Below are 14,816 nucleotides of genomic sequence, written 5' to 3'. Positions count from 1 at the left end.
CATTTTGGTCTTAATACTGTATGTCCATAAATAGCAAGTTTAATAGCATTGATTTGGTTTTGTTTTATAAATTATAAAAAAAAAAAAAGCTTGCAGATTCTCAAGTGTATTTAAAAAAATGAATGCTCAATGTTGAGCGCGTGAAAGAGTTCTGTTCTTGATTCATTTTGCTATAGTTTTTTTATTTCCCCTCTTTCTTTCTTCAGTCATGTCCTTGGTGAATGTCACCACAGTACTTTGAACTGGCCTCCCATTACAAACACAATCCACTTCAAGCATAGCACATCCATCATACAGCAGTTTTTTTTTTTTGTTTTTTTTTGCCAGGTTGCTTTTCACTCCGTTACCTCAAAGACAGCATGATGACTTACTTCAGCAAAACATCTTTAGCTTTCACTGCTTTTAACAGTGCAGTGACAACCCAACTTATCTACAGACGCCTGCTGCATCTTGTTCTGGCACAAATAAGTTACAGACAGTGGTTCCTATTATCGTTCTTGGGCATCATGATCTGGTGCATCTTGAGGTGGTTCTTCTGTCCCAGCATTGCCTGGCCTTTGCATTTCTTCTGTTCTCCATGAGACATCACCGGGCTGGTCCTCAGGTAATGGGTTATAATTCGGGTCCTCTTCAGGGACATCAAATATAAATTTCCTTAAAAATAAGTAAAATAAATATATTTAATCCCAAATTTGGATAATCAGGAGAAAGTAAACTTCAGCTTTGAAAGACATTTGCTAACACCTTATTTAAAAAATAAATTAAGCAAAGTGTTTCAATTCATTCTGTTGCGGTTAGCAATAAAATTAGAAACCTTGATTAGTCACTGTATACAGTGTGCATCTCCTCACCAGAGACCACAGGGCTCCACTACATTTGTTTCCTGGTACTCTAATTTTCTTCCTATGCCCTAAACACACAAAACTATCTACCTGAACTCTACAAATTGGACAAGGAAGAGAACATGTGCACAAATGTGCCTTTTAAAGAGGTGGTTTCCTGTAATGTGCCTACTATAGCTAGGGGTTACCGAGAGGCTTTTGAGATCTGAGGATACACAAGATAGAGCACAGTCATGCATGGACTCCGTGGGAGTTGCATCTTTAGTATGTTAAAGAGGCTCTAACAAAAGAGAAGCAGACCCTGCATGTATAGTTTTTGTTACAATTTTTTTTACTGGTGATTAGAGATGAGAAGCTGGGCAGGTTAGGCAAAATGTCAGAACAGTTTAAATGAGGTTGGCAAAGATCTTAAATGCTGCAACAGTACTGCCCTTCGTAGGGCAAGGATGGGAAGACTGCTAGTCATTACCCTCCATCCAGCAGTAGCTCAGTCGGTAGAACGGGTTGTCCAGCAATCGGAGGGTCGCAGGTTCGATCCTGGCTCCTGGCATGAGAATTCAGCTGTTGTCCTTGGGCAAGACACTTAACCTACCTTGCCTCCTGGTGGTGGTCGGAAGGATTGGTGGCGCCAGTGTTCGGCAGCCTCACTTCTGTCAGTGTGCCCCAGGGCAGCTGTGGCTACATAGTAGCTTATCATCACCAGCGTATGAATGTGTGTGTGAATGGGTGAATGACTGTTGTGTTGTAAGGCGCCTAGGGGGGTTCTTGAACTCTAGTTAGGCGCTATATCAAATACAGGCCATTTACCATTTTTTACCATCCTACTACATGGCAGCATGTAGTGGCATCTGTTGTACACCTATAAGACGACAGGCAACAGAGGGAGGTTATGCCCATTCATCCATTTTCCAACCTGCTGAATCCGAACACAGGGTCACGGGGGTCTGCTGGAGTCAATCCCAGCCAACACAGGGCGCAAGTCAGGAACCAATCCTGGGCAGGGCACCAACCCACCGCAGGACACACACAAACACACCAAGCACTAGGGCCAATTTAGAATCGCCAATCCACCTAACCGGCATGTCTTTGGACTGTGGGAGGAAACCCACGCAGACACGGGGAGAACATGCAAACTGCACGCAGGGAGGACCCGGGAAGCAAACCCAGGTCTCCTAACTGCGAGGCAGCAGTGCTACCCACTGCGCCACCCGAGGGAGGTTATGGAAATATAAAAATCTTTTAAAGTTACTGAAGGCTTGATGGAGTGTCCTATAAAAATGTGTAAATGTAGTACACTACACTATGACTTGTATTTTTTTTTTTTAATAGTTTTTCTATGGAAATTTAAAATGGACAATTGCAACCAAGAAGTGGTTCATGTGGCAGCCCTCCAGGTCCATAAGCATGGCATTTAAATCCCAGCCCAGGCACTCTTAATGTACAGTTTGCAAATTTTCCCAGTGTCGGTGTAGATCTCCATCTACGTACTCTGGTTTTACATCCCAAAGATATGCATCTTGGGTTAGGTTCCTGCCTTCCTTCAAATGCTACTGTATATATTCTTTTGTCCCCCACCACTAGAAACTGAATGAAACGGGTGGGGTAATGGCTAGACGGACCTGCTTAGGTTATAAATGACAATAACAGATCTGTTTAAATATATTAAAATAAGTGAGGAAACTATTTAGGCGGCTTTTTCTGAATTTTTACAAAAGTGGTTCACTATTTAACTGAAAGAATTCTCTAGAACCATGTTTATTAAGTCACCATGTAATTTTCGCTTTTCTGGACAAAATGATTTAATCCTTTATCCAACTTGATACAGGAGAAAATAGGGTGAAATGACAATTTTTATTGGGTAACTAAATAGATTACAAATGCAAGCTTTTGAGGCAGCTAAGGCCCCTTCGGTACAACACTCTACTGCTATGGATTATCCACCTTGGAAATAACAGAACTGAAATGTAAGCAAAAGACAAATACATCAGCCTTGAGCCTAACACCACTGTGGGCAAAATTAAATGTAAAAGCATCCTTACATAAGGCTAGGTGTCACCAGTAATTTCCTCCCTCCAGGCTGGTTGGGAAATACATCTTCCAAAAAGTAGTAAACGTGGCCAACTCCAATTCCTTAGTAAGATATGTATATATATATATATAAACAGAAAACAAATTACAGAAATCCATGCCTGTTACGAAAAGCACACAAACATCACGATATATACAACTCCATAACTAGAAACATTCTAAAAATATTTCCTATTACAATAACATTAAATTAATACTGAACCCCGAGGAGGGAATTTGCACATTGTGGAAAACACGGCAATCCCAGATTTAAAAAAAGAGGTTGAAATAAATATAAAATTGCAACATGAATTAAGTTGGTTTGTTATAATTATGCAAATCACTAAATATTCAAACCAGAAATAAAAATATTCTTTCTTAAACTTTTTTTTTTTTTTTTTTAATTTTTGATCTTACAGCTTTATCTTTGCAGTATTAAACACATTTTAACTTTCCTTTCAAAATTTCTATCACTCCCCAGCCTTGCCGTCTTTTAAAGCAAAATGCCAGGTGGTACAGAACAAAGCACTACATGAGAAACATGAAGCCCAGAGGCAAAGGAAATGATCGTTAAGTGGGACAATTGAATAGGGGTTGAGTCATGAGACTCTGCTGACCAACAAAGTGAGCAATCGGATGACCCAGCTGCAGTAAACCATTAACAGTGAACCTGAAACGTTGCTGCTATCAACTGAGGCACTGTGCTCCAGGTCATTTAGATATTAGCACAGGATGCTGCCAAAATTTTTTTTGTGGAAAAAAGCATTGTTTCTGCTTTGAACAAACAGACACCATTTTTTCTCCTTTGCCAAGGCAAAATTCTTCTATGACTATTTTATTGACAAAATACAAGAGAAAAGACCCATCCATTACTAAATCTACAAAATTATAGGCAGTCAATAAGTGATGGGGATACTGCCCAACAAAAAAATAACAACAAATATGGGGGTGATTTTATAGGCTTTTCGGGATTTTAGCATTAAACTGATATGGGCTACCTTGGTTCTTTTACCTTCTGCATATACTAAATTAATCTGCCAACATTTTTTGTTCTCAAACTGAAAAATTAATGGGCCAAATCAAAGCTAAATAATCAAATTGCAAACATTATATCAGTGCCACATGAATAACTGAATTTGAAGACATCCTGAACACATTAATTTACACTTTAAAACAGCATTTGTAAAGATCCATCTTTCAAATCAGCTTAGCTGGTTAATAACACTTCCTGACGAGTAATATTTTAAATTGACAAGTTCAATGTCTTTAAATTTCATGTCACAACCACCCTCCCCATTTTTTTATTTTTTTACATTTGTCCCAAAATTAAGGCTGCTTCTCTGAAATTAAACTTGACAGCTGAAAATTAATTTAATATTTCAGTATCTTCTGAAACTGCCTTTGATCTGTTTTCAACATCCAGAATTACACATTCAACTATACAGACTGTACCTGCAAACATTATTCTACACTGGATAAATCAGCTGATTTGCTTCCAAACCATTCAAATACATGTCATGTAAGTTTTCACCGTGTTCCTCTCACTTCAGTTGCTATATTACAGCTTTCAAAAGTATATACACATATATACACACACACATATACACAAACAGACATACACGCAGGGGGTCCTCGGGTTATAACATCTCGACATATGACGTTTCGAGTTTACAACGTTCACTCCCATAAAAACTTTAAAAAATTAAGTTGTGAGAATGAATAAAGTTAAGGATTTTTTTTACACTTATTTTTTCTGTTACTACATTATAGTGTACAGTACAGTATATTTATTTCCTTTTCCTTTTTCCGTGGCTTAGTTGTGTTTTTATGTTCTAGATTATAATTTTGCAAATGTGTTAGGAGAGGTAAGTGAATTAGGCTAGGGTGTGTTTCGACTTACATCACTGTTGTAGGAACGGAACTGTGACATAACCCGAGGACCCCCTGTATGTATGTATGTATGTATTAAATAAAAATATAAACGTCCTATATATAGACTTTGACAGGAGTCATTTTGAAAATTCAATCCAAAGTAGCATGAATATTTAGAGGATATACCAAGGAGATCAATGACAATGGAGTTGCCCAGCAACAAGGAAAATCCCATTAGAACCCATGGTAGAAAGGGTGCCTGGAAGTTAAGCAGCCCAAAAAAATTCATGCGAACATAAGGGTTCCTACGACTCCAGATGTATACCAGCATTATAGTGAAGGCCTGACCCAGGAAAAACAGACTGGCAAAGAGGCCAAAAAGCTGAAAATTAAATAAGTCAAGGTCAAACATTTATGCAGAAAAAACTCAACAGTTCTTGAGTTATTAAAAAAAATAAATATATAAAAACAAAATGCACTAACCCATTAGTTAATGCCAACTTATAGAGTATCAGACGGTAGACTTGTGTTTTAAGATGACACAAATCATCATGTTTCATAAAGTTTCAATGCAAAGAATGCACTGTTTAAAGTAATACTTTTGTAAGGTATATATAAAAAGGACAAGAAGGAAAAAAGCTGATTATTCAGTAGATTCTCAGCATGCTGTTAAAGCATTCAAAGGAATAATGAAGTGGGTTTTTAATTTGCACTAGTTAAGCAAAATTCTTACATACCAACAGAAATCATACAGGTTTTACTTGCATTCATTTATAGTATGTAAGACGATTTGTTAGCAGAACCACAGAAAAGCAATTTCAACTTAAACAGGAAAACATTATCGAATTTCTTTTCTCCCTAAAGCAAAGGACACAGAAAAGGATACTGTCATAAGGATTCCCCCAAAGAGGAACATGAACACAAAGTCAGCAGTCCTGCCCCTGAAGGAGCCTTCTTCAAGCATGCGGCAATAACGATATCTAGACAATGCCAGATAAAGGAAAAAAAAAAAAAAAATAATAAAGCAAAGAGAGTCCAGATACTTAAACATCTTGACAAAAAAGGTCAAAATATACAAATCATATTGATCCTTTTGCTAAATAGAAATCTAAAAATAAGCCATGACACTGCCTTTAAGTTCACATTTTACATATGCAGCTGGAAATCAAGAAGTGAAACAGAAACTGCTACCTTGTAACTGTTATGTGTTCCAGATGAATAAATTTTAAAAAGACAAAGAATAGATTTCAAACATTACTTGCAAAATACATTCAAATGGCCTCGCTTTACATCATAATATGTTAAAACAATACTAAAAACACACACTACAACCTTCACATTAAACTCCTTCAGCTTAAGACGCCTTCTTTGGATCCAAACCTGCAAACATTTATTAATGCTTTCATTTTTTTGAAACCAAATAAAATCTGAAGAGACAGTATAATGAATATTTATCAAGGGGACAGAGGCATTGTTCTTTACATTGCTTGTCAAACACCCTCTCTATTGTCAAATGGAGCATTCAGTATCCCTAATACTCCACATCTTAATTCTCTATTATATAGCACAGCACAGTATGCAACGCAAAGTAAGTATGTCACATGAAAAGCTTTGCACCTACAACAACTACCGCTTTTATTTGATACTATGGCTCTAATCTGTGACTGACAGAAGCCACTATACTGTAAAGTGATAATACAGAAAGTATATTTTTCAAGCAAGGACTTTGTCTCTCCTACAATTACTTTGCATTTATTTATTGCTTCCACTGCACTAACCAAAAATGGAAAGAGTAAGACTGAAAAATAAGTAGAAACTAACCGAAGTTACTCTTTTCATTTCTAGGTAGTAAAGTGAACCGACGAGGAAAAAAAAAAAAAACCACACACAAATTCTCTAACTTTACTGTTATGTTTATTTTTTATTGTGTCTTCTATTTTTCTATTCATTTTGTAAAGCACTTTGAGCTACATTTTTTTTGTATGAAAATGTGCTATATAAATAAATGTTGCTTGATTGACTGATTGTTACTGTTCTCCTGACAAGTACATGATATTCTATAGGCCTAATCATGGAACTAATAAGACAAAGGATACAGAAAAATCATGTTGAAGAGGAAGCTGAACCCAAGAGGACCAAAAAAGAGAAAATTCGTAATGAGCCGCCATAACTGTTAAAAGAAGGAAGGAAAAGATTAATAATACTGTGAACAGCAGGGGTTTGGTCCATATGTGGTAATGAAATGAGCTTTATATATTTTAAAGGTTTTATAGATCCCTCAAAATAAAATAGCACACTTGCACTGACACCAGCGTAAAACACAATTTATCATTCCCCACATTTATTATTTTACTCAAAACATAGCACTAAAGAAAGTTGTGCAATGCCAAATTAGTCTAATTAGGCTTAATAACTGTTAACACCACTTTTTGCTGCAGTACCACCACCAGACATGTCTTACAGTTATTTATTAAGTGTCTCACAACACTGTTGAGGAATTTTGGGTAACTCCTTGGTATAGAACTACATCATCTCCTCTGAATAAATGGGATTTAAGCATACACTGATCTCTGTATGTCCTCAGTGGTGTTTAGACCTACAGTATGTTTAAAGAATATTCTTGGACAGACCTCATTACATCCTGCTATAAAACCCTACACTACAGAGCGGAATCCATAAAAACCAAGCCAACACAATACATTACATTTTCTTATGATCCAATGTATACTAAATTATCAAAAACACTTCCTCTTGGCTTATCTCTGCAATGAACATTACATCAGAAATTTCAAGATTCATCTTGGACAAATGTAAAGTGAGCACTAATATTCTTATTAATGAAAAATGGTTTACACATACCCCAATTTTGAACTAGTGTCACTTCTAAGTGTGTAGTAACAAAAAATAGTCTTGATGTTTTAGAAATTTGAGTGACTTCACAAAACATTTAACACCTTATAATTTGAGATCTTTTCGCAAGATAACCAACCTTCCCCCAAACTTTCTCAACATAGATTTATGTTGATGTATCTATGCAAAACTTACAAAAATATTAACCCATTTCCATATTTTTAAAACATGTAAATCTTGTTATACAGTTACTAATTTTTTTCTGTTACATAATGGATTACAGTATTCCCAGATAACAGTGGCCTTGGAGAGATGAACAATACCTCAAATAGATATATCAACTTATTAAATAATTAGCTACATTTGGTTAAGAATAAAAAAAAAAACATTCTAAACACATTTATAGCAATGAACATTTAAAATCGAATACAATTCTAAAAATGGTACCTTAATTCCCCACTACCACCATACCTGGTATCGCTTTACAATTAGGTCAGGGTTGAAGTACAGCTGAAATGGAGTGATGAATTCCAACTGCTGAAATATTGAAAAATAAACATTAAAAACAGTGCGACACTTATGTAATTACAATTAATCACTTTAAACATCTGACTAAGGCAACAGTTTGGCATTTTTGGAAAGAAGAGGAAATTCTAATTAAACGGCAAAAATATTCATATATGTAAGAATACAGAAGTTATAAATAATTTTGTTTTAATTTACATTCTTGAGTCACTGAATAAGTTCTGTTTATCACCGAGATGGGATTAGGGGACAGTGTTAAGATTCATAATCAAATATCACTGAAGGCCAGGTGATTTACAAAATATGCACATTTGTTTTTTTAAATCTAAAAAACAAAATACCCATTGAAAGTATTTTAAATACATTTGAAAATGTTTAATAAAAAATTCAGTGTAATAGGATTATTAATGTTTAATGAAGACACTGTACTTCTCAGATGCTCATATGCTCAATGCCCAGGGTTCAAATCCCTACTCATGACCTGCACGTGTTACACATTTTCTGTGTTTGTGTGCGTACATATGTAGGTTTTTCCAAACACATACAATTTTAGTTTTCTTCCCCATTCCAAAAATATGCTAGTTGGCTGATATTTAACAGATTATCAATTCTGGAATTGAGAGTGATGGTTTCTTGGCCCATGTGCATCTGAAATACGCTCATTTTCTGTCACAACCCGTATAGTGGAATAAGACAATTTGTACAAATGTATGATGTATTAATATTTCTGTACAGAAACAAACAAGAAGACATGACAATATTTATATTACTTTTCATTTTTACAGCTCAATTAATGACTGTCTCACTGAACTGCTGTGACAGTAAATGTACCTTCTGTTAAAATGGTTCTGTTCAAAGCATTATTATGACAGCAATTACTGCTGTTAATTTCAATGTATCATACCAAAAGAGCTCTAAATATTAATAATCAAAATTATGGAAAGTGGGAGAAATATGCAAGGCAGGAACCAGTTCTAATACTTACTAGATAAGTCCAGTCATAACCCTACTACAAACCGTACTAAGCAAATGCAAAAGCATATTGTATTTTTATTTATGTGCTCAAAGACAAACAAATATACAACTTCAATGCCAAAACTACATTTTAGCCAGTAACCAGAAAGTATAGCTGCTTTTCAAACAGCCACATGGCTTCCTTATACTCATATGTGCAGAATGATTAGAAGGTTGATTAGTTATAGGCAAAAACTATAAACGTTTTTGTTTTGAAATATCTATGGCTCTTTAAACAGTTTGACAAATCACTATTAAGACAGAATATCCCTGAAATTAAAGGTGGTACAAGGTGATAAAGCAACTTGTGTAGTCATCTGTCAGAAGCAAAAATCATCACCAGACTGGTCTTTTTATCTCCAGTAGTTCTTTACTTTGTGGATCCAAAAAGACACTTATCCTGCAGAGCTCATTATAATAGACAATTGGTTTAGATTGATTTACTTTAATTTCCCAAAGGCAGTGTGGCCTCCTAGTTGGTGGGAGGTTCTGGGGTTAAACCAAATGTTTATGGGATCAGACCAAACTGCTAAATTTCTGTGTAATTCTGGGAATAAAAAAAAATACAACAGCACCATCTGTGTGGATTTTTTTACCTGGTACTGTAAAACAGATTGGCAGTCTATTTAAAGTGTAGGGGGTTGCACGTGCAGCTCTGCTGCCAAAATACTACATCTTAGGGTTGTTGGGGCTGGAGTTTAAATGGGTCTGACATTGTATAAATGGAGAGGACACACTACAATTAAAAGAACTCCTGATATTTACTCATGCTCAGTTTTCATTAATGGTCTGTAAAACGGTAAAAGACTACATCACAGAATATTATTTTAAAAATGCTAGAATATTCTGGAACATATTTAAAAACGTTCTAAAAACATCATGCAGGTCGTTTTCAATGAAGAGATTTAAACATCGTACAGTATATAAAAATTGCAGCAGTTACAGAAAGCGGAACTAACATTGACAGCTAAGGTGCCTAAAGCAGCACGTTGCTGAATGACATTTCGCCATTAGTGCTAGCCTTCAGAAATCAAAACTCAAGGATGCCCTTCCTATAGATGCTACGCTATAATGCATTATTCCCGATCCCCTAACGGAACACATCTGGGCCATCTTTTGTTTACTGGAGACAACAATATAGACTTCAATTATTCCTCACAGCAGGGAGGCAGCTTTACGTCTGCAGTTATAAACCCAACATTTCCTACCAATACATTCAACAACTGCCACGAAACGTACAAGTTTATACTTCATAATCAGTTCATAAAACCATGCAGTACTCGTACTTACCACGGCTGCAGTGGTCAGCACGCAGGCCGTTGTGTAAGCCCTAGTGACCGGGGGAATCTGCAGATATTCCTGAGTGAAGCTGTGTGCCATAATCAAATACTTCTTCTCAACAACTGAACGGGTTTTTCTTTCTCTCCTGTTGTTGAGTGTCTTCTGTCTTTTCCATCCATATACTTCGTGCAGTGTCGCGTCGCCTTTAAAGAAAAGCAGACGCACAACAATGACAGTGTATCTAGAGCGACAAACCCAAAAAAAATAATAACAATCACACATAGAAGCCACGTCGAAGTTCAACGAGGAGGTGTGACACAGCAAAAGATCAACCAATCAGAAACACCACCGTCTTAATAATAACCAATCACGTTTATCCACAAATGTAAAAGAAAAGGGCGGCAACGCTTTAGTTCTAGCGATAGCCAATCACTTTAACCGACAAAAGCCAACGCCAAAAGGGCGGCTAAATGAAATAAGGCGGCAGGCCGCATATACAATTGTAGCCAATCATAGATAGAAAATAATGATGAATCGGTGAAAGAACAAATCAACAGGCACTTAGACATGTTCGGCCTCCACGTGGATTTGAGTGCAAGCCGGCAACCAAATGGGTGACAGAAGACTGTGTCAGTGTCTGCCAGTTGGCTGGAGATGTCGTGAGTGAGAAGCTGAATATGTTCAAATCATTAACTATTAGGGCCATTTTTTAAACAAACGTCAAAATGTTACTTTGCGTTCTGTTTAAACTATAATAAAAACGAAGATTATGTATACAGTATAACCTAAATTATGTGTAAAGCTATAGTCATGTTTTTGTATATGTGTTGTAATAAGTTGGGGTTCTTTTAAATTGCATAGATGTAAAAAAAGAAAAGGCCGAGAATCACATTCGAGGTTTAGGTCGTTTATTTCTTAAAATATTAAATTTACTTTTGGTGCATTTTTAAACACCACTTTAAGCACGTGCAATTCTAATCACGTTACCTTTAATATATATTCATATACAGGCTGGTCCTTATTTATGTATATGTTTGAAAAGGCATTATTGTCAGGAAACTACCTATTTTATTATCAAGTAAAATAACGGAACATAAACATTAAGACCCTTAAATATTTGTTCATCTCGTTCTCCGTGGCGTGGTACGCCAATGCGCATCCAGATCGACACACGCCTGAAGACGAAGAGCGACGTTGTCACAGGCGGCTTGGCACATCTGTACTGGTATCCTCTCAAATTCTTATGGAATAGCTCAGCCACAGATTGGATGCGATGTTGATACACCTTGTCTTTTAGGTAACCCCACAGGAAAAGGTCTGGTGGGGTCAAATCCTGAGACCGAGCCGGACATTCATCGGTCGATCCAGCGTTGCGGGAATGTTTCGTTAAACCACTTCCGTACTGGTAAGGCGTAGTGTGACGGTGCCCCATCTTGCTGCCACAACAGATCATCAATGTCCGGTCATGGCTAGTCCCATTCTCAGGCTACATAGTGATGCAATTTACGATACTTTTCGCACAGTAGTTTAAATGCTACAACCTGTGAAACGTCATATACGTAAATATGGGTCACCCTGTATATGTTTGTGCATTTTTTCGTCTGTTGGTGTAACCTTGCAGTTTCCTTCAGCATTAATAAAATATCTGTTTATTTATCCATCTTTGGTATAATATACACTGTGTGTGCATATATTATATACTATATATACTCTATACTGTATATAGCGGTCATCCAAGAGAATGTCAGCCTGGTCTACTTCTTCTTTCCGCTCCTCCCCGTTAGGGATTGCCTCAGCAGATCATCTTGTTCCATATCTTCCTGTCCTCTGCATCTTGCTCACTTACACCCATCACTTGCATGTCCTCTCTCACCACATGCATAAATCTTCTCTTAGGCCTTCCTCTATTCCTCTTGCCTGGCAGCTCTGTCTTTAATATCTTTTTCCCAATATATCTAGCATCTCTCCTCTGCACATGTCCAAACCAAAGCAATCTCGCCTCTCGGATATTGTCAACCAAACGTCTAACCTGAACCTGACCTTCTACTTCGACATACCCAATGCAAATCTTACCGTCTTTAATTCTGCCACCTCCAGCTCTGTCTCCTGCTTTCTGGTCAGTGCCACCGTCTCCAACCCATATAATAAAAGCTGATCTCACTACCGTCCTGTAGATCTTCCCTTTCACTCTTGCTGATAACCGTCTGTCACAAATTATTCCTGACACTCTTCTCTACCCATTACACCCTGCCTGCCCTCTCTTTTTCACCTCTCTTACACACTCCCCATTACTCTGTACTGTTAATCTTAAGTATTTAAAATCATCCACCTTCGCCAACTCCTCTACTCCCTGCATCCTCACTATTCCACTCACCTCCCTCTCATTTATACACATGTATTCTGTCTTGTTCCTACAGACCTTTATTCCTCTCCTCTCTAGAGCATATGTCCATCTCTCAAGGGTCTCCTCAACCAGCTCCTTACTATTGCTACAGATCACAATATAATCATAAAGCTCCACGTTCAATGCATCCGTCACTCCTACGGCAGACCTCACCACTGTCACGCTTCCCTCGTACATATCCTGTAGAACTCTTACATACTTCTCTGCCACTACAGACTTCCTTATACAATACCAGAGCTCTTTTCGTTTTCTCCAGGTTCACAAAGACACAATGCAGCTCATTCTGGCCTTCTCTATACTTCTCCATCAACACCCTCAGAGCAAATGTCACTTCTGTGGTGCTTATTCTTGGCATGAAACCATATTGCTGCTCACTAATCATCACCTCACTTTTTAACATAGCTTCCACTACTCATTCCCATAACCTCATGCTGTGGCTCATCAATTTCATCCCCCTGTAGTTACTACAGCTCTGCACATCCCCCTTATTCCTAAATATCGGCACCAGTACACTTCTTCTCCACTTCTCAGACATCCTTTCACTTTTCAAGATTGCATTAAACAATCTGGTGAAAAACTCCACTGCCATCTCTCCTAAATACCTCCATGCTTCCACAGGTATGTCATCTGGACCAACGGCCTTTCCATTTTTCATCCGCTCTATACCTGTCCTTACTTCCTCCTTGCTAATCCGTTGCACTTCCTGATTCACTATCTCCACATCATCCAACCTTCTCTCTCATTCTCTTCATTCATATGCACTGAAAAAAGTATAACATTGATGTTGTTCATTTAACGTACATTTTCTCTTTCAAGCAACTTAAGATTAGTCATTTAGTGTTGCAGCTTGAAATATTTGGTTTCAGATCTCAATCAAATTTGTTTGTACCAAATTAAGTTATGGTGGAGGGAATAAACGTAAAAATCCTATTTCATTTAACTTAATATTTTAGGTTGTTCATGTGCTGTGTTTGTGGGGCCGTTTTTATATTCTTTCGGTCGAACTTTCCAGTTTGATGGCTTTCCAACTGCCAAAAAAGAAGAACAACTTAAAAAATAGATTTACTTCAGTAAAAAAAACAAGTGAATTGCACCCAATCACTCTAAATGATTTGCCTCAACTTAAAAATTGTGGGATCAATAAGCTAAAAAGAATGACATTGGTTCAGATTGAAAATATTAAGTGTGAATCATCACACTTTTTTTCAGTGTGCCTCTCAAAGTACTCTTTCCATTTGCTCAACACATCCTCCTCTCTTGTGAGTACGTTTCCATCTTTATCCTTTACCATCCTAACCTTCTGCACATCTTTCCCAGCTCGGTCCCTCTGTTCAGCCAATCTGTACAGGTTCTTTTCTCCCACCTTATTGTCCAACCTCTCATACAACTCACCATTTGCCTTTTCTTTAGCCATTGCCACCTCTCTCTTCACTTTGCACCTTATCTCCTTGTACTCTTGTCTACTTTCTTCATCTCTCTGATTATCCTACTTCTTCTTCACCAACATCTCCCTCTGTATACTCTTGTGTACTTTGCCATTTCACCACCACGTTTCCTTTTCCTCCTTCCTCTGTCCAGATGTCACGCCAAGCACCTTTCTTGCTGTCACCCTTACTACTTCTGCCGTAATTGCCCAGCTGCCTGGTAACTCTACACTACCACCCAGTGCCTGTCTCACCTCCTCCCTAAAATCAACATTGTAGCCTTCCTTTTTCAACTTTCACCATTTGATCCTTGGCTCTCCCCTCACTCTCTTCCTCTTCTTGATCTCCAACGTCATCCTACAGACCACCATAACTACAGTACTTGCTTAACTACACTTTCCCCTGCCACCACTTTGCAGTCTTCAATCTTCTCCAGATTGACTCTTCTGCATAGGATATAATCTACTTGTGGGCATCTTTCTCCACACTTGTACATCACCCTATGTTCCTCCCTCTTCTTAAAATACGTATTCACCA

The 14,816-nt window shown here is 37.5% G+C and overlaps 1 protein-coding gene across 1 annotated transcript; it reads right to left on the bottom strand.

Annotated features, from left to right (window-relative positions):
* Positions 1-300: 300 nt before the first annotated feature.
* Positions 301-10,770, bottom strand: LOC120540928 (derlin-2-like). Its single transcript, XM_039772113.1, has 7 exons — positions 10,461-10,770; positions 8,103-8,168; positions 6,878-6,951; positions 5,668-5,761; positions 4,968-5,163; positions 2,882-2,972; positions 301-654 (listed from the first exon to the last, which is right to left on the bottom strand). The coding sequence occupies exons 1-7, from the start codon at positions 10,731-10,733 to the stop codon at positions 489-491; spliced, it is 960 nt and encodes a 319-aa protein (XP_039628047.1). The 5' UTR covers positions 10,734-10,770; the 3' UTR covers positions 301-488.
* Between the last annotated feature and the right edge of the window lie 4,046 nt (positions 10,771-14,816).

Source organism: Polypterus senegalus, chromosome 12, assembly GCF_016835505.1.
Source record: "Polypterus senegalus isolate Bchr_013 chromosome 12, ASM1683550v1, whole genome shotgun sequence".
NCBI lineage: Eukaryota > Metazoa > Chordata > Cladistia > Polypteriformes > Polypteridae > Polypterus > Polypterus senegalus.
This window is presented reverse-complemented; position numbering and strand designations above follow the sequence as displayed.